This window comes from Erithacus rubecula (genome assembly GCF_903797595.1).
Source record: "Erithacus rubecula genome assembly, chromosome: 3".
Taxonomy (NCBI): domain Eukaryota; kingdom Metazoa; phylum Chordata; class Aves; order Passeriformes; family Muscicapidae; genus Erithacus; species Erithacus rubecula.
In genome coordinates, this window is record NC_136689.1 from 422,918 (window position 1) to 449,126 (window position 26,209).

General features: G+C 52.2%; 1 protein-coding gene across 1 annotated transcript in view; it reads right to left on the reverse strand.

The window, feature by feature from the left end:
- SCAP (SREBF chaperone) overlaps positions 1-25,978 on the reverse strand; it is a 30,679-nt gene extending 4,701 nt beyond the window's left edge. The window contains 13 exon segments of the mRNA XM_079301900.1: positions 512-695; positions 2,124-2,250; positions 2,886-3,006; positions 3,859-3,964; positions 4,788-4,812; positions 4,815-4,869; positions 4,871-5,009; positions 12,018-12,085; positions 12,087-12,176; positions 12,758-12,786; positions 12,789-12,880; positions 16,565-16,768; positions 25,777-25,978. Coding sequence (XP_079158026.1) covers positions 512-695; positions 2,124-2,250; positions 2,886-3,006; positions 3,859-3,964; positions 4,788-4,812; positions 4,815-4,869; positions 4,871-5,009; positions 12,018-12,085; positions 12,087-12,176; positions 12,758-12,786; positions 12,789-12,880; positions 16,565-16,686 — 1,158 coding nt within the window. The 5' untranslated portion in view covers positions 16,687-16,768; positions 25,777-25,978.
- Between the last annotated feature and the right edge of the window lie 231 nt (positions 25,979-26,209).

Sequence of the window (26,209 nt, forward strand, 5' to 3'; positions counted from 1 at the left end):
CAAGGACAGCTCAGGGGAGCCTCTTCACTGTGCCAGACATGAGCACAGCAAAGGGAGCTGCATTTCCCTCTAAAATCCACAGGCAACAGGCCAAAAATTCCCAAGTGCAAAGGCCCACCAAAGTTCTGAGTCCTGATTCCCATCTAGGATCCAAACCACTTGTATTTTTAAAACTAAAGTCAGCATCACTAGAATCTCTTCTCCCTGATGTTTAGGAACAGCTTGGAAGATTGCAAATCCTATTTATCCATGATGTGAGCACACACAAATCCTTCCACAGGCACAGAGCATTTATAGAATGGAAAAGAGAATTTTGTCACACATTCAGGGGGATTCTGCAGGACCTGTGCTGTGCACTTCTGATATCCACGACCTGAGGCCAGTGCTCAGTATCCACACCAGGAGATCCAGCTCTTCCCTACTCATATTTTACAATATTTCTTTAGCCTGTTTCAACAACCCCCAAGAACAACAGAAACCAAACAGAGCTGACCTTGCTCCCTTCCCAGACCTGAGTGAGAGCTCTGCCCCCTCCCAGCCCTGCTCTCCCCTTTTCCCTGCAGGCCCAGAGCAGGATCCTACCCTGGGCAATGCGCAGCTTCACCTCCAGGTCCACGGGCGTGGACACCACGGACTTGGTGAGCACCAGCACGTTCTCCAGGCCAATCACCACCACCAGGTATGGGAAGATCTCCCTGGAGAAACACAGGAGAACTCAGGAGCAGATCCATGGGGAAAAGGAAGGAAAAGAGGCAAGTCTGGAGCAAACACAGTCCTGGGAGTTGAGGTGGGGAGACACCACCCTGTGCCCCAATCCCTTCCCTCAGGGTCACACTGAACAAGGAAAAGGTTTGTGTTTCCTCTGCCTGGGTTAGAAATTACCATTTCTGCAAAGCTGCAGGAATTCCTGGGAAATGCCCATTGTGGAGCACCACTCAATTAATCTTGGTGCTTCCCAGGATGGGGACAGAGCCCTCTGCTCTCCAGCATGGGGTGCAACAAGGATGGACTTGGAATGGCCTGTGAGGGACTGGAGGTGGGGAATCACTCATCAGGGAGGGGCAGGGAGTGTGTCCCACCCCCTTTAAGGACCATCCCATCCCACTCCTGCCATGGCAGGGACACCTTCCACTGTCCCAGCTGCTCCCAGCCCTGTCCAGCCTGGCCTTGGGCACTGTCAGGGATCCAGGGGCAGCCACAGCTGCTCTGGGAAATTCACTGCAGTCCCTCACCACCCTCAGAGGGAAGGATTTCTTCTGTCTATCTCTCCTAAACTTCCCCTCTTTCAGTTTGAACACTGCTCCTTGCTCTATCACTGCAGTTCCTGATCAAGAATCCCTCTCCAGCTTCCCTGCAGGCTCCCTCAGACACTGGAAGGGGGGAATGTCAGTGAATGTCCACAGGGAGTGAAAAAACTGTCAACACAGATAAGCCTCTCCAGGGCAGCTTCTTGTTCATGCCCAAGAATCCAAAACTCAGCAAGAGCAACTCAGGCCTGCCCTGAATGAAAGCATTTTCAGCTCATAAGCTGTGTGATCCTCCAGGCAGCTCCAGCACAGGACAGAGATGGGAGACAAGCTCCTTGGGGATGGTAATCTGAGCAGGCAGAATGGAGCTACTGCAGGAGGGGACTGTGGGAGAGCCTGCTCAGCTCCAGGAATAATGTGTTATCCCAGCAAACCCTCCTTCAGGCACACAGAGCCAGCTGCTCAGCAGCAAGGGATCTCCAGGAGGACTGTCCAGCAGAGGAACACATCCCCTGCATTCCTGGGGAGTGCCTGATGGAGATGCTGGCCAGCCAGAGGAACACAACTCCTGCATTCCTGGGGAGATGGAGACCCGGAGAAGAGGAACACAACTCCTGCACCCTGGGGAGATGGAGATGCTGGCCAATAGTGAGTGCAGTATCCCTTGTTCCCAGCATCCTGGCAGTCCCTGCAGTCCCTGATTCCCTGGCAATCCCTGGCAGTCCCTGGCAGTCCCTGGCAGTCCCGGCAGTCCCTGGCAGTCCCTGATTCCCTGGCAGTCCCTGGCAGTCCCAGATTCCCTGGCAGTCCCTGGCAGTCCCTGGAGTCCCTGGAGTCCATGGCAGTCCCTGGCAGTGCCAGGCTGCCAGCACGTACCCGCCGTTGAGCGTGGGTGTGAGGCCGAACAGGGTGCAGAGCCCCACGGACATCAGCAGGGAGCTGAGCACCGTCACCACCGCCGCCAGCGCCAGGCCCCACTTGGACTTCACCATGTCAATCTTGCCTGCAAAACACACCCAGCCCCAGTCAGGGACACAGCAAACACAGTTCACACAGCGGGGACAGGACACTCACCCTGACCCGCTCCAGGGGGTCCCACACGTCCCCCAGCCCAGGAAGGGAGCTGCTCTAGTGCTCCTGTCTGAAACGAACCTCCCAAACCCCCAGGACAAGGCTGCTCACACCAGTCCCCACTGAAGTGGGGAAAACCAAACTGGTGTGGCCAGAGAGGTCTAAACCCACCAGCTCAGAACATATGTCTGTCTGTCTGATAATGGATGAAACAAAGTGGGAAAAAAGACATTCCTGTGGCATCTAAAGGTGCCTAAGACAGAAAACACCTTGGAAGGTATCAAAGAACCATGGAATAGTTTGGGTTGGAAGGGACTTCAAGATCATCCCATTCCACCCTGTCATGGAAAGGCTTTGGACACCTCCAGGGATGGGGAAACACCTCCAGTGGGGAGGTGGATCACAAGGAATAACAGCACTCTGGCTAAGAGGGACAAATTAGCAAGAACCAGGTAACCATAATTAATTCTCTCCATGACATCTCAGGGCAGAACTGCACCAGCACCTCTCCTGCTGGAACAGGTGGCAGTGGGTGCTGTTACAGCAGCAGGGAACCAGAAGTTTAACTGAGGCAGGAGCTGAGCCCCCAGGCCCCCAGGCATACGTGTGTGAGAAAGTAGATGTAGGCGAAGAGGATGCTGTAGGTGGTGACGAGCGGGATCAGCTCGGCCTGATTGCCGATCTCTCCCTTGAAGTTGCACGTGCACCATCCTGGCTCACTCCCGCAGGCTGCAGTTGGGGCTGGGGTGCAGCAGCTTCAGGCGCGTAGCGCAGGCTGCTCAGGAACCTGGGGAACAGCAGCAGTCAACTCACTGCTCCAGCAGCAGCTCCATGCCCTCACAGCAAAGCGCCTTCTCTCCAGCCTTGCTGCCACAACCATGCCCCTTGCTGGCCCCCACACCCAGAGCTTCATTTCTGCAAAGGTCTGCTGGGCAGACTCAACCAAACCTTTGTTTAAAGCAAAGGCTCGTTAACCACATCTGGCCTGCAGAGCACAACGTGCCATGGCTTCAAACACTCCCAGGATGTTCCCAGAATTACACAGTTCTGTGTAAAAATGGGCTGATGGAAGGTGGCCACACAATGGCCCTCAGGCTCAGTGCTCTGAAGATGCAGCTTTCAAACTCCTGGGCTGGCCAATTCCATCCCAGGCATCCCTTGGGGAGCTCTGTGCAGCTCAGGATGTCCTCACATCCACTCACCTCCATGCCAGTTTGGCCAAGCACTGCCAGAGTGTTTTCACAGTTGCACCAGTGCTTACTGGAGAGCAAACCAGTCTGTGCACAATGAGCTGGGGTCAAACCAGAGCCACTGGAGCCTGGATGCCACCAGGAACTGCCCCTGGCAGCTCCTGATGCTACAGACACTGTTTTGTGAAGAGGGAGCTGAGAACTGAGAGTATGTCATCTCTATAAAAACACGCAAGTTCTCTCCCCAGAAAAGCACCTTCAGAGTGCCATGATACATACACCACAGAAGGGGAGGGTAAAGAAAAAACATCGAGGGTGGAGAATGGCAGCAGCGTGGCAGAGACACTCACCTGTCGTAGCGCTGCATCCCAGTGGTGACGTGTGGAACACAACGCGCCGCGTTGGTTGTAACAGGCTGACACCGCCCCCAACCCTGCCAGCAGCCCGAACAGCAGTCTGCAGAGACAGGGGACAGCAGGGGACAACAGGGGACAGCACACACACCACACAGCAGGGGGGACAGAGGTGGTCTTGTCAGCAGCAGCAGTGGGAATGGCTGCTCTCATCCCGTTGGGATATCCCACACTTCCCGGTGTCTGAGACACCTGGATGGGCTCAGCACAGCTCCAACCACAGCCAGCTCACCACTTGAATTGTCACAATAACCTTTAAAGCAACAGACAACCCATAACAGTGACAAAACCCCTTTTCAGACCATGTAACAGAGTACAGAATACACTTCCAGGACTCTGAAGCTCCTATAAAACCAAGGATTCAGCCTGCATTTAAACCAGCATTTTCCTTTGCCTCTGGAAACCACTAATAATCCCACACATGCTCAGAGGTTTCTTTATAATCAAGAGAGGAAAATGCTTTTTGTGATATCCAGTGTCAGCTCAGGCTGTGTGCAAGGAACTGGAACACACAAGGGAGCAGGATGAATGTTGATTTATGTGTGACAATTAGGCAGCCTTTGAGCATGACAGAGAGGGGAAAGCCAGCCTGGAGCATGTGGAGAGTGAGAGGAACAAAACCCTGCTGTTTTTACCTGCAGAAAGAATCTGACTGAGTGATTTGTTCACTTCTCACAAATACAGATCAGAGCTCCAATGCACATACAGAATGAGAGACAACAAAGACTGGCAGCTTCAGCTACTGTGGAAACACAAAATACTGCCCAAATTGGCACTATCAGCAATCCAGGTGTTGGAATCAGTGAGGATGGAATACAACGAAGCTGCAGGCAGCTCCCAGCTCCCCTGGCTCTCCAGCCCCTCACCTTTGAGAAGTGGCTGATGTCTGCAGGTCTTTGGCTCATGCTGGTGGATGGTTTTGATGATGTCGTGGTCGGCATTGAAGCGCCTCGCGGTCGTTCTGCCAGAAGTTGCCCGGGGACAGCAGCAGGCAGCCGTGATCTGGGAGCAGATTCCTCAGCTTCCTGAGGCCAGGCAGCAGGTCTGTGACCTGCAGGCAAACCTCCTCCAGGCTCCTGACCCCGGAGCTGAAAAGGCAAACACAGGGCTCAGGGACCAAAGACTTTGGAGAGGAGTGTCCTGTGGACCTGCATCTGCTCCTCCTCCTCACACTGCTCCTCCTCACTTGCCCTTCCTCCTCACAGAACAGCAGCTCCAGAACTCCACCATCATCCCTGGCTGCTGCCTGACCCCACAGCTCTCACCACACCCCATCCCAGTACCACATTTTCATTTCCATGTTAAGACATTCCCACCTGACAGAGAAACTCTCTGGAATTCTTGCAGACCTCAAAACCTCTCTCCACACCTCTCTCCACTCATGCAATGGATGTTTTACAGGAATCCTGCTCAGCCTTCCTGAGGTGGATCCTCTGAGGTGCACAGAGTGGCTCTAAAACACACCTGGGATTCAGTGTCTGCTCTGGGTGTGGTGTTTTCCCAATTCTCTGCATTGTGTGGAAAGGAGGATTTCCTCAGAGGTTCAGAACTGCACAGAGATAATTACTCCCAAGGATGTTAAAAGCTGAACTTAGGTTTTAAAAAGAGAGAAGTTAATTTAACTGGTTTAATGGAAGGAGGTATTCTCTGTACACTGCCAAAGTCTGTTTATGGTTACCTGGGGAAAAGTGAACGACTTCACACACCCTTGTGATGGCAGATCATGAAGAGAACATTTTAGAACATGACATCCTTAAAGTAATTATTAACCAGGGGTGTTAGGTGCTTTGGACCCAACAAAAACCCCAGAGCAGTCTTTCTGGGAAGGGTTGGAAAATCAGTCTCTTAAGAACTGCTCCAGTTGTACCTGTTTCTATCTGCCATTAAACAGTACCTGAGCCTCCTGCAGCCAAACAAGGCATAAATGAAGGAATTAAAGATTTACAACAAAGGACTGTTATATTTAGGATGCATTCACAGCTCCCCTGTTTGCCAGGTGATGAAAGAAGACAGAAGTTGGCATTTAGCAATTGATTATCAAAGCTTCATGCTGACACAGAACCCCTCCCTGCAGCAAGCCCAAACCCCACTGCTGCTCTGCAGGCAGCTGCACACAAAGGGTGGCAGATGGGATGGAAAAGAGGCTTTTTTATGGTCCCAATTCAGGAAGAAGATGAACCCCAATCTGCACTCATTTGAGAAGGAACACAATCCACCTTCAAATTGCCCACCACAGGGATTTATGCACTCAGCCAGCACAGCACACAACACTGCAGCTGAACTCACAGGAAGAAATCCTCAGCAAGGAGCACAGCTTGTCAATACATTGATGATGTGTTGTAGGAGGTGAGGAGGAAAGTACAGTGGGAACAGCACAGGATTACACAGCACCAGAATTCAATGGGGAGGGGACAGAAGTGCCCCCAGCCAGGAGCCCAGGAACCTCTAAGGAGCTGCAGTTCCTGGGGAGCTGGGGGTAGCTGGCCAAGCTGTAACTGGCAGATGGAACCATTACACAATGTAGATGCTGTATCCACCCCCACTACTGAAAAGGAACCTCAAAAGACACTTTGGGATACTGGAGAAACCACATTCCTGGATTTTCTATAATAGCAAGACCCTTGTTCACATTAATAAGGAAATCCCAAACTGGGAATGGCTTGAGAGCCACAAACAGGCTTTGCAAGCACTGACAGAAGAGTTTAAACATCAGTCACTTGGGCCAACTCATCCCACTGATCCTGCAACAGCTGAGTGGGATTGTGCTGAACATGGAATTTACTGTAATATGTTCCAGAAAAGGCCCATGTACCCAAACAACCATCGGGGTTCAGCTCCACAGCATTGAGAGATCCTGAAGGGAGAACACTGCCTGGGAAAAAGGGATTATATCCCTGACCTGAGCTCTGACAAGCAGAAAAAATTCAGCATCATCAGCCTGTGAAAACCCAAGGACCTTCCAGTCCTTGGCCAGTGTCAAGGGCAGTGGTGCAGAGGGAATTGTAGAGTGCCAGTGCACAAAGAGCTGTGTCCTCACAGACCAAAGGATGCTGCTGGAGGGCTCAAACCCTACAGAATCAGAGAGCTGGCACTGCAGACAGCTTAGCTGGGAACAGCCATGAAGCTGGTCCTAGCCTGGATGATGCTGCTGCACTCCCTGCAGGGGCTGTGGCACGGGGAAAAGAGGCAGAGGGAACAGGGCAAGTGGCTGTTGGGACAGGCTCAGTCCCATGGACAGACCCACACAGGGTCTGACCCAACTTTACAGACTGACTGCAGCAACAAGGTGGAACAGCTGACAAAGAGCAGGAGGGTAACAATGGATCAGGCAGAAGCTCCACAGCACTGGTATGGATTGGGTGAGTGGTGACACTGAAATCAGGGCACACTGGACAAAAAAACTCCATTTTTTTGAGCACAAAGCAGGGGCTGGCACTGACCAGGGTCAAGGCATTGTCAGAGTGTCCCCAGTGCCAGCTGAGACTTGAGCAAAATCATCCAGATGTGGCACTGCCTTTACAGACCCAAATAACAAATCACTCTGGGCCTCTTGGCAGGGATTCCTGGGCCTCTGGAGACAGCCCTGGCTGCAGGTACTGACTCACTGTACCTGTCACTGGCTGTGCCTGGCTGGGAGTGGAGCTTGGGCTCAGCCACTGCCCAGAGCAGCACAGTGATGCCAGAGTTCCAGTCTGGGCACTCCCTGTGCCTGATCTACTCAGAGTGACAAGGGATCACACTTCACCAGTGTGACTGGGCCAAAAGAGAAGGTATGAAATGGGGCTTTCATACACATTATCCCCAAGCAAATGGGATTGTGGAGTGTGCCAATGGTTTGTTAAAGCAGAGCCTGAGGCTATGTGAATCTGGCTGGGATAAAAGGTTACCCTCTGTGTTATGTCAGATGTAATAAATAACCCATATCAGACATAGTTAATATAATAAATAAATTAATAACATATATATAATGTATGTATGTGTATGTATGTATGTATAAATAAATAAATACATATATATAATTGTATATGTGTAGGTATATATGTATGTATGTATAATAATATTTAATAATAATTTGGAGCAGTTATGGACCAAGGGCTAGTCCTGTTTCACGAGCTTTCCTGTGCCCTGTGTCTCTTAAACAGCTCCAAATGACAAAACTGAAGGCTTTCAGGACAATTTACAGGTGGGAAAGCAGTGCTGGTGAATTCAGCCCAGACTGGGGTGGTACCTTGTGACTCTGAGGGGACTCCAGGAGCCATGTGGGTGCCTGGCAATTCAGAGGCACAAGGAGCTCCCTTTGGAGCCTGCCCCATTTCCAGTCTGTGCTCCAGTTCGTGTTTTGGAGCCTGCCCCATTCCAGCCTGTGCTCCAGTTCCGTGTTTTGGAGCCTGTCCCGTTCCAGTCTGTGCTCCAGTTCCGTGTTTTTGGAGCCTGCCCCATTCCAGCCTGTGCTCCAGTTTCCATGTTTTGGATCCTGCCCTGTTCCAGCCTGTGCTCCAGTTCCGTGTTTTGGATCCTCCCCCACTCCAGCCTGTGCTCCAGTCCGTGTTTTAGAGCCTGCCCCGTTTCAGCCTGTGCTCCAGTTCCGTGTTTGGATCCTGCCCCGTTCCAGCCTGTGCTCCAGTTCCATGTTTTGATCCTGCCCCGTTCCAGCCTGTGCTCCAGTTTCCCTGTTTTGGATCCGGCCCTGTTCCAGCCTGTGCTCCAGTTCCGTGTGGTTTGGGATCCTCCCCCACTCCAGTCTCTGCTCCAGTTCCTGTTTTAGAGCCTGCCCCGTTCCAGCCTGTGTTCCAGTTCCCTGTTTGGATCCTGCCCTGTTCCAGTCTCTGCTCCAGTCCGTGTTTTCTCCCCCCCCGGCCGTCCCGCAGCGCCCCGTGTGGCGGCGGCCGGAACAGAACAAACCAAAAACCTCCGGCACTGAACGGGTGCTCCTGGCCTGGGCCCCCAAAAACCGGAAAAGGAAAAGAGAGAGAAGGAGAAGGAGAAGGAGAAGGAGAAGGAGAAGGAGAAGGAGAGGAAGGAGAAGGAGAAGGAGAAGGAGAAGGAGTAAGGAGAAGGAGAAGGAGAAGAGAAGGAGAAGGAGAAGAAGGAGAAGGAGAATGAAAAGGAGCAGTGCTGCTTTTCCTGGAGCCCACTCTAACACAGCACACACAGAACCAATAGCACCTGAGCCTAGGAACAGAAATTCCCCCTCCAGCTGCTGCCAGCTGTGACACTGCTAACAACAGCCATTGCTGGTTGGTGCTCATTTCCCACTCATTTAATGAAAATATCTGGATTATGGGAATTCCACACCAAACCATATTTTCCAGTGGCCTTCTTCCATGTGGAGTGATGCTGCTTCTGGAAGGAAAGACAGCCAATCTACCCAGGGGTAAATCTTGATCAGTATTGTTAGGTACTGAAGCACTGAGTTTCCATTTGGTTTGGATTATTGTTTGTTTATGGTCTGTCCCAGTAATCTGCAGTGTATATGAGTTTTTGCTTCAGAATGCTTGTGTCTTACTCTGGTTGTCACAGGGGTGAAAAGGTTCCCCCTGAATGTAACCTGAATTTTCACATGAATATGGGATCAGTTTTGGTGCACCTCTTCCTGTCTCCTAGGGTAAGGTATAAAATTCCCCATTGCAGGAGGTGGAACAATTGGAGTTTCACTCCAGCTCTGATTCCCTGAGGCTATAACCAGATTGTTCCATACACATTTATTGCAGGCTAGTGCAGAACTCTCCAACCCCTGATATGATGAGCAAGGCTATGTGAACTGCTGAACTCACTGAGGAACCCTGGACTCAGAGCCCTGCATGGAAGTGAACAGTTCACTGATCCACCACTCAACTCCAATCACTGCCACTGAAAAATTAACTCCAGGAATTTTCTTTGATCCTGATTTGCATCCCACCTTTCCTTGACTTTTAAGACTCAAGGGGTGGGGAACATCCTGATCCACACAGACAATGCAGTAGAATTACTTGTTTGGGCTACCATGAACCTTCTGGATTTAATGCTATGCCTTGTCACTCAAACTTTTTTTATTATCATTATATCTATATCTATAATTATTCTATTTGACTCCCAGTCAATGCTGATTCTTTCTCCAGCTTAACACAGGTGCCTTGATACCTGCAGTGTTTGTGCTGTGCTGGAATCCACTGGAATTCTTCAGTTTTATACTGTGCAGTAATTGTAATTAACATCTCCAGCTGTTATTTCCTGTCTGTTTAATAAATAATTCATTTTATAAAGACACCTCATTTGCCATCATGTGGGGCCAGGGAGAGTCCTTAAATTTAAATTGTTGCCAACATCTGAGGCTAAGGCAGGGCCTGTCCAAAGCTCCCACTTGTCCTGTGGCAACAAGGAGGAGCTGCTCCCACAGAGCCACCTCCCCAAGGGGTCCAGAACAGGTGGGATCTGCTCAGAAAGGTGAATGGAGCAAATCCAAGCCAGAACAGACACCTGGCTCTGCCTTGCAGCTCACAGGAAGGTGCTGGAGATGGAAAAATGCACTGAAGCCTTTGTAAAATCCTTCTCCACAAGAGATTTCTTCTGTAATAACCACAAAAAAGGAGCACAGAAATTCAAAAATGATCATCTGTCTTTGTGAACACTCCCTCCACAATGTGCACCCTGTGGCTGCATGGCAGGACACCTGGACAAGCCTCAGCTATCAAAAGAAAGCAATGGAAAATAAACTTCTAAGAATGGTGTTTAGAGACAAGAGCTTGGGGAATGAAATAATATAAAATAGAATACAAAACAAGCAGTTTGCATATATAAAAAATATTCTGCTCAACTTTGTTACCGGCAACAACAACAAGAACTTCATAATGACTTTTGAGGTAATTGCAGAATTCATCTCAAAATTAGCTGTTTCCTGAAATATCCTGAATGCATCCCCAAAATGGTAACCTTGCCCAAGGTTTAGGTCTAAATGTTGAAGTAATTTTCTTCTGCTGGGATGAAGAATACTAATAAAAGTAATAATTGTGTTTCTGTGTTGCATCACTGCTCATCAAGGGCAACGCCAAGGGGAGATAATGAGAATACAATGAGAAGACAAGGGAGATAATGGGAACACAGCACAGGCCTGGCAGCACGTTGTGGCTGATTGTAATTGGCAACAGATGATTATCCCATAGGATAAGGGAGGAGAGGGACTGAGCACATGGACAGAAGGTCAGTGCCAAGGCTGGGGGAGCTGGCAGGGAGAGAAAAAACTGAGGAAATCTGTACTGGAGAGCAAAAGTGGCATTTCCAAAACATGGGGGAACCAAAAGGGCAAATCATCAGGTAGAGGAGCAGGGTCGACACTCAAAAATGGTAAATTTCATTTTGATTTCATACTCTTTCTGTTAACAGCACAAAGATCAAGACCCCACTTGGAGATAGAAAGAGTTTCTGCTTTGAGGTGGGAGCTTGTCAGCTGGAAAGGACAGAGGGACATGGGGACATGAATAATTCACCTCCTAATGTGCAAAACTGATGTGAGTGGCCACCAAAACCAGACCTGTGATCTCAGAGGTGTTTCAGGAAAAGCCTTTCCATGGGAAACACCTGACAAGTGAAACTCCCTGCCAGTCTGTGTGTGGTTCTGCTCTGTGGCATGAGGGCCCAGGATGGCACATGGAATGCTGAGCCTCTCACCAGTGAATCCAGAGTTTTCTGTTCGGTTTATAACAAACATGGGGCTGGGCTAAGGAGTGGGAGCTCCCCCTGCAAATACCTGGAAGCTGAGGAAAGCTGTTGTTGTATAAAGGCTTCAACAAGATAAAACCCAGCAGGTCCTAAAAACAGCCAAAGAAAGTCAGGAGGAGGTTCCTAACCAGGAAATTCCAGCAGAGGCCCAGGAACTCCCTGTGATATGGAGCTGGTGTGGAATTGTGAGACACTGCACCTGTGTCACCTTGCAGGCCCCTTCTGGACTCTGAGCAGAGAACTCCTGAGCATTCTCAGTGCCTCACCTGGAGCACAGAGCTGCAGGATGGATCCCAGCTCAGCCATGGGATCTGCCACTCTGTTTAGGGCACTGCCAGCCCCAGGCTGGTGCCCAGCCCTGCAGGCAGCCAGGTGTGCCCTGCAGCAGTGCCTGTCCTCACCTGTCCCTCAGGGCGTGGTTCCTGATCTCCTCCACCAGCTGGAAGACGCGGGACAGCGGGGAGCGGAAACACATCCACAGCCAGGAAGTTCTTCTGCCACGGGGACACGGTGGCCTTGACAAAGATCTGCTGGATGTAGGCCACGGGAGCACCCACGTACTGCAGGGAGCAGGGCAGTGTCAGTGCAGCAAAGCACTGAGGGCATGGCCTGCCTGACCCCAGTGACAGGTGGGACATGGCACACTCAGCACAAGAGCAGTCTGATTCTCTGTGCTGCAGGGAGCTCAGAGCTCACCCAGTGCCACCCCTGCCATGGCAGGGACACTTCCACTGCCCCAGGCTGCTCCAGCCCCACCCAGCCTGGCCTTGGGCACTGCCAGGGATGCAGGGGAGCTCAGGCTGTGAGCCATGCCCCCTCCTCTCCCAGCCCAGCAGGACCGTGTCCCCTCCTCTCCCCAGCAGGTGCTGAGGCTCCCTCCCCTCCCAGCCCCAGCAGGACTGTGTCCCCTTTCCCTTCCCTCCCAGCCCCAGCAGGACTCTGTCGTGTCCCCTCCCTCCCCTCCCTCTCCTTCCCTCCCCTCCCTCTCCTTCCCTCCCCTCCTCTCCCCAGCAGGTGCTGAGGCTCCCTCCTCTCCCAGCCCAGCAGGGCTGGTCCCCCTCCCCTCTCTCCCTCCCTCCCCTCTCTCCCTCCCTCCCCTCCCCTCTCTCGCCCCTCCCCTCCCCTCTCCCCTCCCCCTCACCCAGTCGGGGCGCTCTCCGGGCTCCCCGTGCGCGGTGCTGCCCCGGGGGGAGCGTAGTCCTTCACTGGGGTGCTGAACTCCACAGGGCCCGTCCCTGGCAGAGGCAGCTTCAGCAGGGGGTAGCTGGGGGAACACAACCAGGAACTCTCTCATTCTGGAGGTTAATGGGCTCTTTTAGATAAAGATAAAAAACTGACCGGGCCCACTTCAGCCACGCCTGTGTGCAGGACAGGAGACCCAGCAGGGGCCTGGCCTGCCTGATCTCCAGGGGTCCCTCCCAAGCCCACCTGTGATCCTGGGATCTAACAAGGATGACAGGAAAGCTCAGGTTGTTCTGGCTTTGGGACAGTCTCCTTTTAGATGCACCCTGAAGCCCCTCTGACCCCCAGAATAAAGGAAACCCAGACCCTGTCCCCAGCTGGAGCTGCTGATGCAGCTGGAGCTGAGGCTCATCCAAGCACTTGATTTTCAAGAGGGCTCAGGGGGCTGAGATGGAGCAGGGCCAGGAGAGCTCCAGGCAAACCCCTCCCTGCACATTCCCCCTTCCCAGAGCCACAACAAGCTCCAGCACCTGGAGCAGCCCCAGGCATGAGGGTGGAGGGAAGCAGGGAGCTGCAGGGCTCAGGCACCAGGGAAGGAGCAGATCCATGGAATTCAGAGCTCCCAGCTCCTTGGCTGGCTGCAGGACCAGCCTGTGGCCTGTTTGCAGCCAAGCCAGCCAGCCTGGAATCCCTTCTGAGGGAGGAATCTGCTAACAGGGTGCTGCCAGAGGGCTGGCAAGGCCAGTTCCTGGCAGCAGCAGTGCCTCTTGAGCCTTGCAAGTGCACCACCAACCTGCTCTGAGCCACTGAGTGTGGCTTTGCCCTGCTTGCCCCTGACAGGGCCCTGAAATCCTGCACTGCAAAGGAGATTCCCCCTTCCTGTGCAGCACAGCCTGCGCCCATGTCATGGTCAAATCCCAGAGCAGCTACTTCTGCTGCCATTCTTCAGGAGATGAACCTGTGGTTCAGTTAAATAATAAACTCCTCTTTCATTGCCCTAAACCTGCTGCAGAGTCACCTGGGTCATCTGTACCCTGACCTGAACTAAAAACTGCTCTTCAGAGTGACACTGGGATGTCCTGTTTACCCCAGTGGCCACATTTCCAGCTACCACCTGCTCCTCTCTGGGCTGGGGTCACACAAGGCTGGTGACACCCCCATTCCAGGGAAAAACGCAGATCCCAGCACAGATCCATTCAAGGGGATGAGGAAAATGAGTGTCCCCTACAAAGGGACTTATAGTAAAACAAGAAAATTCTCCCTCTGATTTGGAGACTAACTTGCATTTTCAGACTTTAGGAATACAGAGAATGAGTCACAGGATTATTTGCTTTGGGTATTAATTTATTATCAAACCCAGAGATGCTGTGTCTCATCTGTCAGTGGCATTAATAACACTGTACAAAGTGTCTGTACAAACCCTTCCAAGATACCCAAAGCAACCAGAGCAGACTCTGTGGTGACCTTGCTCCCTGCATGGCCACTGGCCTGAGGCCAGAGCTCCTGATGGATAAATTGTGGACCTTGTGCTGTAATTTCAGCTTTTAAAAACCATCTGCATAGAAAAATGGTGGGGTTTGACTGCTGTGAGGAGGAGAACCCCAGGAACTGAGATAATTTTCTCTGCAGCAGAATTCCACAAGCTCTCCTTGATTCCAGGGGGACAGGACTGATCCACCTCTGTCCCTTTGAAGAACCCAGGATACAAGATCCACTCCTGTTTGCTGGAATGTCTTTATTAACCATGTTTTAGGGTTTTAGAATGGGTCCAGCAGTGCTGGAGAATGCTGGACTCCATGATCTCTCATTTCTTTTTCCAGCCTCACCAATTCCATGATTCTGTGAGTTCCCTGCTCTGAGCTGGTCTCAGTCCAGCTGCTCACAGTGCTGAGGGTCCCTGCACACAAATGTTGCCTAAATGAGCTTCTGCCTCAGTGCTGGGCCTTGATTTTCCCCCCCTGGCTCCTTGTTTTGGCAGGGGGTGGCTGGGATGTGAGATGGGATGTGAAATTTCAGTGAAACCCACCCAGAGAGAGGAGTGATTCCAAAGAGCACAAAGAGCTGCACTCCAGCAGGAAATGGTGCCAAAGACCATCCCTGAGCCCTCACACACAGCCAAACCCAGTTCCCAGGAAGCAATCCCTTCACTCTCACACTGACCCCACCCTGGAACAGCTCTGACCTAATTAGCAAAGCCACTTCTCAAGCCACAATTAACACCTCGGTATCTGCGTGCACAGCAGCTCAGAGCAGGAACTGAAGCACCCCAAAACCAGGGACCAGCACCTTCAGCCTCACCCCAGCTTTCTGCCAGGATCCCCCTGCCCTCCAGGGCTGTCTCCACACTTTTGTCACCTGTCTGTCCCATGGCCAGGATCTGCTTTGCTAACGAGCTCCTGGACCTCATTAAACAGACTCTTCGTGCCTGATGGTGTCTTGGATGGATTTCTGCAGCCTGAGGAACCAGTCACTGCAGCATCCTCAAATATTGGCACTCAGCAGAGCAAACACTTGCACAAATCCCCAGTTACCTGAGGTTTCCAAGCACAAGCAGAGCTGCTGGTGGCCCCAATCAGATTTTCTCCTCTGTGGGAAATGCTGAATTTCAGAAGGGAATAAGAATGCTTTGATCCCCCCCAAACACACCAGTTTGTGGGTGAACATTTCCCTGCATTTGCTGCCTGGGAGAGCTGGAATGAGGAGCCTGAGCCCATCCTGGGCAGCCATTCCCAAGCAGGAATGAGTGAGGTGACACAGTGACACACGTGGCACTTTGGTTTGGCTTGGGGGGGTGCAGCTTTCAGCTGAAGAAATGCCACTGGTAAAGCTGGAGCCAGAACAAAGAGCTGCTAATTGCAATCATATCAAAGAGCAAAGTAGGAACCATTTGGCTGGGCCTTCTAGAAGCTTCATGTTCTACAGGACAAGAGACTGAAAACAAAAGTGTGCCTGGAAGTTACATGGATTCATGTGGAGCAGTGACAAACCAGGAAGCAATGCCCCCACTGCTGCTCACAACCACAAAGAGCTGCAGCCAGGAGGAGCCACCTCAGAGGTTCTAATGTGTGAAAATCCTCCTTTTGGCAATGTTGTAGCTGAGATTAAGTGCAAGCAGTCCCTGTCACCATCACAGCTCAAAGCAAAACCTGGGTCTGTGGCAGCACACGTGGAGCTTTTCTATAAACAGGGGAGCAAATCATCACATTGGGTTTATTTTGCCCAAAACAGACAAGAGAATTAAAGCCTGCAAGACAGAATCTGTACATGCAGATGTGTGCATGGTCTGGGCACAAAGGTTTGCTCAGCCCCACAGTGCTCTGCTGGAAATTATTCCAAGCCTGTATGACATTCCTGGGAGTAAAATTATATCCACCTGCAAACTAGGGATCCAAATTAGGGTCCATAAGGAGAGCAGGGAATCTATTCCCACACAGGAGTGCCAAGGATGAAACACAAGAGTGCAGGCTCCAGGGAGGACAGGAGAGGCAGGTGTGCAAAGAAAGATCAGCTTTCCTTCTGCTCATTCTTAATTCATGGGTTTGGAGTCCACTAGATGCTTGAGGGTTCCTTTCATCTCATTTATTGCTTCACTTATTCAACTAGCTCTTACTTATTAAACCAAAGACAGTTCACCCCTCTTGTTTCTTCTGTCCCACAACAGCAGATGACAAAGCCCATGAAGTCCAAATTAAAAAGGAGTTTCTGGGCAGGCCCAGAAGAGAGAATGGTGCCAGGAGCCCCCTCCCCAGGCGTGTGCTGAACTCACCAGCAGGCCAGGATGCAGAGGGCAGTGAAGAGGATGATGGGGATGGGGTAGGAGGCGCAGAGCAGCCCGTGGCTGTAGAACGCCCGCGAAATCCTCTCGCGCAGCCGCTCAGTCAGGCTCATCCTCAGCCCCCTCACCTCCAGGCCATCCCGGGGCTCTGCAGGGGCTGGGCACACTGCACCACGGGCCAGCCACTGGCTCCAGCTGGGGAGGCAAAGGAGAAAACACATCAGCAAAGGGAAAGCCACACCAGCAGCTCGTTTCTGCAAGAAATCCTTCCCTGCAGGGAGGGCAGGGGTGCCACTGCATGATCCTGAAAGGGCCTTTGCAGGGTTTCTTGATTCTGTGAAATCTGCAGATCTCAACCCCCCTGCCACGACTGGACCATCCCTGCTCCAGGAGGAACTCAGGAATAACAGGGATATGCTGCTCCTGTGGCAAAAAAACACATCCCAAGTGTTCTCTGAGCAGCCTGAGCTGCCAAAAGCTGCACTGGGGAGGAGCACAGCACTGGCAACAATTTCTAGTCACTTCAAGGAGGAAATCTTTGTATTTGCTTTCTTCACCTGATGTTCAACAGAAGCATTCCATAAGAAAACACAGAGCACTCCAAAGCTAGTATTTCTTTATCACTTGGGGGCTTGCATATTAAAATCTGCCATCTTTATTTGCTTGATGCTGTGACAGAGTTCCTAAGAGTGAGCAGCAGGAACTGTTCCTGCTCCAAGTCATTTCTCCAAACAGAGATTACCTCAGCCAAAATAAACCTGCTGATTGTAGGACAAATGTTAAAGGAGAATTTCTTGCCTTCTGCCTGACTGCAAATCCAAGACAAAGTCTAAAAAGGTAACAAAGGTAAGAACTTTCCCTTTTCTAATACACAGTCACCTGGGGTTTTAGGTGTACTCAATTCCTCAGTTTTCCACAAAATGTTCTGGAACCAGGCATTAAGTGTAATAAAAACACACAGCTGAGCCAGTGAAGCCTGGAGGGGGGGAAATACAAGGGAAAATCCAAAATAAATCCCTGTTCCATGGTATTTTCCTTGCACTTCAGTACATTCAATAATTTGCTCCATCATGCTGCTTATAGCTGAAGCTCCAATGGGAATTTTAACCCAGCATTTTCCATTGACAACCCCAAGCTTGGCAAAGCAGGAAAAGACCCAGCATGGTCCTTCTGCCCCCCAGAGCCCTTTTCCAGCAGGATCCACCATCCAAGGGCTGACCTGCCCATCCACAGCTGCTCTGCACGTGGAACACCTCAGCCTGCAGCAGCACAGGTGGGATTTGAGGAGTCCTCCTGCCTGCCTGGGGCTGTGTTTGGGGAAGAAATGAATGGGAAAGAAGGGAGAACTTACTAAAAATGAGAATTTATAAAGGTCAGTGGGTTGGACTGTGCTGCAACAGCAGCAGGGAACAGCTCAATGTGATGCTGACACACCTGAGGGCCAGGTGGGGATGGACCACCAGCAGTAACTCCCCCTCCATCAATCCCACCCAGGCTCCTGGGGGATCAGGGAACCTCCTGCCTCCAGAACAGCCCTGGGAGCAGCAGCACTGAGCAGAGCAGAACAGCCCAAGCTCCTGCTCTAAGTGGTGATTCCAGCTGGGCTCCAGCCCAGATCTGAGCCAGAACAGAGGCTGCAGACAGGCAGAGCCTCCAGTGTCCCTGTGCCACTTGTCCCACAGCCCATGGGACACTCACACTCAGCTCTGCAGTTCCACACTCCTGGCTGTTCCCAGCACACACACACACACAGAGAACAGCCATCACCAAAGTGGCTGATCCACAGCCCCCCTGGAGCTGCCAAGAGCTGCCAGCCTCAGCACTGGCACCCCCAGCACCCACACCCCACAGCCAAGGGAATCCTGCAGCTGCAGGGAACTGCTGCATCACTCACTGCCCACAACAGCAGCTGGGTTTCCTTGCCCTCTGCTGGCCCTGGGGTGGCTCAGCCATGCTCAGTGCCAGGGCAGCCCCCAAACCCCAGCAGCACACGGGGGAGGGAGAGGCACAGAGCTCAGAGCCCAACCCTCCCTCCCAGCAGGGCCAGGGACATTCCCCAGCACTTCAGAGGTGGGAAAACAAGAGCCTGGCTCAAGACAAGGCTCCTTCACAGCAAGGCTGCACAATGGGCTCTAACACCAAGGTCCTGCTCTCCCCTCCCATTCCCATGGGAAGAATACCAGGCTTTGTGCTGCCAGGGCACACGGGGGTCACGAGGAGCAGAAACTTCCTATGGGAAAATCACAGCCATGCACAGCCCTGGGGAGGTGCTGGCTGCAAGGGTTAATGCAACACTGCTGTCAGAACAGCCTCTGGGTCCTCAGTGGGTTGGCCTTCACACAGGGCTGCTTTCCATATTCAAAAGGTAGAAAGTGACACTGCTGAGTCCACTCCCCCCATTCCAGCTAATGGTACAACAGTGCTGGAAGTCTGACACGAGGTTTTGAGCCAGATTTCAGTCCCCAAAATGTGCAAACTTACTGGATTTTACCTCTTCTGACTCACTTTGCCAGCTTTGCCCCCCTTATTTTGCCTGTTTCCTCTCTGTGCAACATTCATTTATGGTTTGAGTTCAAAAATTCAGAGGTTATCTGAACCAGACCCCATTTTATAAGTGGTATTTCACTCACACTACACATTATTAACATCTCTTGAAAAGCTGGAGTAGCAACAACAAAGATCCAAAGAGAACACTTCAATAACCTCTACATGTCAGATAAAGTTATCTGCTCCCAAAACAAGGGCTGACATTAAAATCAGTTTCCAAAATGGGACATTTTGAAACTTTTCTGCCTCAAGAGAAGAGCCTCAGTTACACTCCTGCTTTGGAAGTCACCCACTGAATGTGGTTTCCATCCTTTCTTCCTTCCCAAAATACTCCCAAGAGCAGCAAACAGCTGGCTGCATGATGAGACAGGAGAGGATGTTCCACGTGCAGAGCCATGAAACACAGGGCTGGGAATTGTGACAAAAAGAGAAAACAACCACATTTAGAAAAAAATATTCTTTCAAAGTTCACTTCTCTTGCTGCATCCTGCCAAGGGAATTCCCTTGCATGTGAAGAGCAGGAAGGGGCTGTCCCTTTATCCCGGGATAACTCACAGCAGGAAGGGGCTGTCCCATTATCCCGGGATAACTCACAGCAGGAAGGGGCTGTCCCTTTATCCCGGGATAACTCACAGCAGGAAGGGGCTGTCCCATTATCCCGGGATAGCTCAGGGCAGGAAGGGGCTGTCCCTTTATCCCGGGATAACTCACAGCAGGAAGGGGCTGTCCCATTATCCCGGGATAACTCACAGCAGGATGGGGCTGTCCCATTATCCCGGGATAACTCACAGCAGGAAGGGGCTGTCCCATTATCCCGGGATAACTCACAGCAGGAAGGGGCTGTCCCATTATCCCGGGATAACTCACGGCAGGAAGGGGCTGTCCCTTTATCCCGGGATAACTCACAGCAGGAAGGGGCTGTCCCTTTATCCCAGGATAGCTCAGGGCAGGAAGGGGCTGTCCCTTTATCCCGGGATAACTCACAGCAGGAAGGGGCTGTCCCTTTATCCCGGGATAACTCACAGCAGGAAGGGGCTGTCCCTTTATCCCGGGATAACTCACAGCAGGAAGGGGCTGTCCCTTTATCCCGGGATAACTCACAAAAGGCACACAGGGAGCTCCTGTGGTCCTTATCCACTGCACTCCATGTGACCCCTTGGAATCTCCTCTCTGTGTTTGTCAATACAGCAGCTCCACAAGTGGCTGGGGAATCACTTTCTCCTAAAAACACCAGAGACTGATGCAACAGCCCCGGGCACTTACAGCCCAGAGCTTCCATCCCATCCCAGCTGTGCAGTGTCCCTGTCCCTCTCCTGGCTGTCCATCCCAGCTGTGCAGTGTCCCTGTCCCCTCTCCTGTCCATCCCATCCCAGCTGTGCAGTGTCCTTGTCCCCTCTCCTGTCCATCCCATCCCAGCTGTGCAGTGTCCCTGTCCCCTCTCCTGTCCATCCCAGCTGTGCAGTGTCCCTGTCCCCTCTCCTGTCCATCCCAGCTGTGCAGTGTCCCTGTCCCTCTCCTGTCCATCCCATCCCAGCTGTGCAGTGTCCCTGTCCCTCTCCTGTCCATCCCAGCTGTGCAGTGTCCCTGTCCCCTCTCCTGTCCATCCCATCCCAGCTGTGCAGTGTCCCTGTCCCTCTCCTGTCCATCCCATCCCACCTGTGCAGTGTCCCTGTCCCCTCTCCTGTCCATCCCAGCTGTGCAGTGTCCCTGTCCCTCTCCTGGCTGTCCATCCCATCCCAGCTGTGCAGTGTCCCTGTCCCTCTCCTGTCCATCCCAGCTGTGCAGTGTCCCTGTCCCTCTCCTGGCTGTCCATCCCATCCCAGCTGTGCAGTGTCCCTGTCCCTCTCCTGTCCATCCCAGCTGTGCAGTGTCCCTGTCCCTCTCCTGGCTGTCCATCCCATCCCAGCTGTGCAGTGTCCCTGTCCCTCTCCTGTCCATCCCATCCCAGCTGTGCAGTGTCCCTGTTCCTCTCCTGTCCATCCCAGCTGTGCAGTGTCCCTGTCCCTCTCCTGTCCATCCCATCCCAGCTGTGCAGTGTCCCTGTCCCCTCTCCTGTCCATCCCAGCTGTGCAGTGTCCCTGTCCCTCTCCTGGCTGTCCCTCCCACCCCCCAGCCCTGTTCCCACAGTGACAGCAGGGGGCAGGGCTGGGGGCTCTCCCCACTCAGAGCTGCAGAGCTTTGCTCCACACTCCCCACAGGTGTTTATCCAGTGTTCTCTTGTCCCCAGGTGTCAGGCAGGGTTTGGTTTGTCCCCTGGCCCCTCCCTGCTGTTTAACCCTTCAGTTCCCAGCGGGCACAGGCAGCCCCAGCAGTGGCACTGGAGCCATGGAATGAGTCCAAGTGCTCCCATAGTGCTGCCAAGGCCACCACCCCCCATTTTCATACTCAAACTTTCACCTCCCCCTCCCCACGCATACAGGAGGCCACCAGGTTCCTCTAATTAGGGATTACACCTCACCAATTACCCTCACGCCTGCAGCTGGCTATTTTTGCTTGAATCCCCACCTCCAGCCCATTTTCAGGCCACCCTTAATTGCTCCAAGCTGTTTGAGTCACACATGCAGCCCTTCCCTGCTCTGTCATTTACAGCTTGAACATGCACAGTCTGTTCTGCCACTGAGTGATGGCTGAGACCCCAGAGCCCCTCTCAGTACACCAGCCCATGCACAGGCTGTTATTGCTGCTCTGAAGGCATTCATTGAAACACCATTTTATCCAGCAGCACCTTCTTAGGCTTTGCCTTTGTTTTGACTGCATCTACTCAAGACTCTTATTTGGATAAAAAGCAAAATTAGAGGATTCACGTGCAGCCAGAAGCAGCCCTGGTATCTTACCCTAGAAAAAGCAAACTCACCTTGCCAAGGAGTACCAGTGGCAAAGCAGCATCAGCTATTCCACACTCCTGCACCTTCCCAGCTGCTTTTCTACCACTTCCCACTTGCTGCAGGATTTTGGGATGACTACTACTCCCCATTCCCTTTGTCCCACTCACACCAACTGCCTGCTCTCCTCCAGGCTTTAAAAACTTTCCATGTCCCAAATGGCACCTCCTAAAGCTTTTCAGGTCTTTTTGAGTTGTGCTTTGAGCACACAGACAGAAATATCTCTCTGAAACGACAGCCTGCAAAGCTGCTGCAACCACCAGTTGCTCACCAAGAGCCAAAAGGTGCTGAACACTCCAGTTTTGGGGATGCCAGATGTGAAGTTTTCCTCTCTGTTCTTTCCTTTCCCACCTTCCTGCCACAAGGGCATTCCCAGAATAACTGTGAGTCCCTCGATGCCCTCTGACAGTCAGGTTTGATTTTTATCTTAATCCTCCCTTTGTGGCCTTGCTGCTCTCCAATGAGGAATGGAAACAGCTCTGGGTTTGAATAACCCTCACTGCAGGAGAGCTGAAAGCAACCATAAATCAGCACTTGAAGGATTCCTGCCCAGCTCCAGCTCTGCTTTTGTGAGGCAAAGTTTTCCTGGGAAGCACCAGGAGCCATTCACCATCCCAGCTCAGTGGAGATTCACCCTCTGTCTCAGCAAACCAGGATCTGAACTGAGCACAACTCCTTTCCCTAGGGCTCTCCCTGCAGAGGCCACATTTCCTGGCTCAAACATCTCCTTCACAACAGAAATCAGCACTGGTGGTAATGATCAATATTAGGAACTAAAACCCAAACTAAACCAACCTGCTTAATGCAGGCAAACACATCCTGTCTGTATGGTTTGGTGTTTATTTCTGAAACAGACAAATTCAAAACTCAAATTCATGGCTGAATACCTAAACTGCAGCTCCTGTGCAGCTCTTTTTTTAAGGGATGTGCCAGCACAGATGCTTCACTCCTCGGTTTGACAGGGCAGGGACAGTTAAAGAGGACAGTAACACCAACAGGAGTGCCCAGACATTGTCTGTGGAAGGAATTGTAGCTCCTTTCCCAGCCCACTGCAGCCCCAGGAGCAGACAGCAGCTTCCCAAAGCCCTCCCCATGTAAACCACGTCCACACAAACCCTCTGAGCAGAATTCTGCACTTTCCAAACCCATAGCCCATATGGGGTCCATTGCCTCCTGGATGAAAACCCCTCCAAAACCTCCCAGAAATATCTTTTGAGTACCATTAAATACCCCTGCAGCAAAGCCCAGCTGTCAGTGGCAGCAGTTTCCTGACTTACTGTAATTAGAGCTCGGTCAAACGAAGTTTATCTGTCAAGCACTGAAAAATCCCTGGTGGAAATATAAACCCAGAGTCCTCACAGCCCAGAGGGAGGGCTGGGGGTGTGGCACCAACTGGGCTCCTGTAAGTGAAGGGTTTCCAAAACTCTTACCAGGGATCCCCTCACAGGCAGGATGTGAGGGATGACAAAAGAGACACAAAACCTCACAGTTCTGACCATCTATCCATGAAATCAAAAGTAACAATTCAGACATAACCCTCAATCCCCTGCTTGGTTCCCTCAGAAATAAAGCTCAGACCAGGACAGTTTCCATGGCTCAGAGCTCTGCACTCCCAGATCTTTGGGGCTTGTGAAGGGTCCTGAGAGCCCCAGAGGGACACAGCACCTGGGAGGTGACACCTGCCTGGGTTGGATTTAAACTGCTGCTGGGTCCCAGCAGGAGCAAGGCTGGACACACCAACTGCCAGGGCTCCAGCATCCATCCAACATTCTCCTTTCTAATCATCAGTTAGGAAGCTCAGGAAATCACTGCACTCTTCCTTCCAGATGGAGAAACGACCCCAAAAATTCTCCTGTGAGGCAGCAAGTCCCTTAGTCTGACTTGGACATTGTCTTTAGTAAACAAACCAACTATTATTCCATTATCACAATGCTCCACACAGGATTAATTCAGATTTAAGAACTGCAACCCTGCTCCCCTCCCCACTGCCCACCAGGCTCCCACTCCAGCTGAAATCACTCATTTCCTGGGAGGAGAACTTGATTTTTTCCCAGTTATGCCAAAAGACCACAGCATTTCTGAGCCATTGGGGCTGGGTCTTGACCTGAGGACATGAATGAAAAGATTCCCTGAATTCCCTGTTGTGGGGATTGTGGATGTGAGCAGCAGCACCAAGGAACTGCTCAGTGCTCCTTCTCACCCTTTAATGCACTGCACAAGGGGAGAAAGGCATTCAGAGGAATTATAATCACAGATCTTGGAGCCAAGGAGTGCCTGCAGAATATTCTGCACCTCCTTCCAGTGCCACCAGTCCCTTGTGCCCAGTGCCACCGTCCCCACAGGGAACTGTGCCCCCATCTCCAGCCACAGCTCCCTAGGAAAAGCCTTTTGTGGAAGGGGAGGAAATGCCTGCAGCTGCCTGGCCTGGAAAGGATTCCCAGCACTCAGGATCTGCTGGAGGTGCTGCTGCTCCTCACCTACTACATTCCACAACAGGCAGGTAATGCTATTTTTGTTCCTTAAGCTGTACCTGCTCTACTTTTTAAATTCTCATCAGAGAAAAAAAAGAGGAGTTTTTGGTGCATAACGATCCAAACTGTGACGCCAGACAGGCCCAACAACCCTGACTGAAAACAGTGTTGAGCAACTCAGTGAGAGCCTAATTCATTCATCACAGGATTCTGACACTTAAAATACTATTTTAACACTCCCGAGACAAACCCTGATTGTTCTGGGCTCTTTTGGGATGTTATATTTAAATCATGATTGGAAAAATAAACCATGCCCAGTTGTACCTGGAAAGATGGAGCTGTGTCACACGTTCAGGGAACATCCCGGGGTGTTTTCCTCTCTTCCCAATCCCAGCCAGCTAATCTCCTTTCTGCATTACACAACAGCTCGTGTAATCCCAAATTTACCACCCCGGTCCTGCCCTCGCAGCTCTGCTTTCACAGAGAGGGAGCTCACGCCTCATCTCTGCCCTTTGAATGAAAAGAAACTTGGTTTGCCTTTCAACAACCCGGAAAAACACGTGGATGCTGCATTCAGGAAATTCTGGCACTAAGGCCAAAATCTTTCCGGAGCCCTTTCCTCGGGGATTCTCCCAAACGCAGCCCCAGAAGCGCCTCAGCATTCCAAAAGCTCCTTGCTCCTTTTCTTACATGAACGCCAATACGTTCGCTGTGACTCACAGGAGGAATTGGACCCCGGAATTTAGACACGATCCCGAGGTGCAGCATGTTTCAGGGGGCTGCTGAGAGCACGGAGCCACAGCAGCAAATCCTGGCACCCCGCACCGAACCTCCCGCAGCACCGTTCCCTTCACATATTCCGTCATTTTAAACCTTTCCCATAAAACATCTTCTGATCCTACCCAGAGGTGATCAGCCCTTCTCTCCCCTCTCCACTGTGCACCTTCGGCGCCCCAAAACTTTCTCCACCTCTGTCCATTCCCGAATCCCGATGGCAGGAATGCAAAGACAGGTGATTATCCCGAGGGCTGCACTGGCAGCAGCGAGCCAAATCCCCAGAGAGCGCGGCAGGGAATCCTCACGGCACCGACAAACCCCCCGGAACAAAACGCTGCCCGTTGCCACCCTCCCCTCCCCGCGCTGCTCGGGAATTGCCCCCAGAGCACAGCGGGGATGTGGGGGCGGGAGGCGGCGCGCGCGGACCCTCCGTGAGGGGCCTGAGGGGAAACTGAGGCACGGAAAGGCCGCTGAGGGCTGCTCCCACACCGATGGCGCTGCCGCCGCCGCCCCGGCCCCTTCTCACCTCACCGGGAAGCGGCTCCTTCCTCACCTCCGCCCTTTGACCTCCCAGCGGCCGCGGTTCTCGCGCTCCGTCGTTGGGGGGATTTTTTTCGGCCTGGTTATTTTTTTTTTTGGATGCAGGATGTTGTGAGGTTTATTAGCTCTAAGCTCGCGTTAATCCTGAGCTGTTCCGCCCGTTCCCGGCCCGGTTTCTCCCACCCCCTCCCGCCCTCCCCCCGCTGCCGCTGCCGCCGCCGGGCCCCGACCGCGCGCGCGCAGCGCCGCACGCCGGCCACACCCCCGCCGTCAGCGCGGCCACGCCCACTCACATTGCCCACGCCCCAAGTGCGGTCAGTCACATTATGGAGCTTTATTTGCATGGCCACGCCCGCGCGTGTTGGCATAGCAACGCTTTATTTGCATAACCACGCCCTCGCTGTCAGGCCACGCCCCGG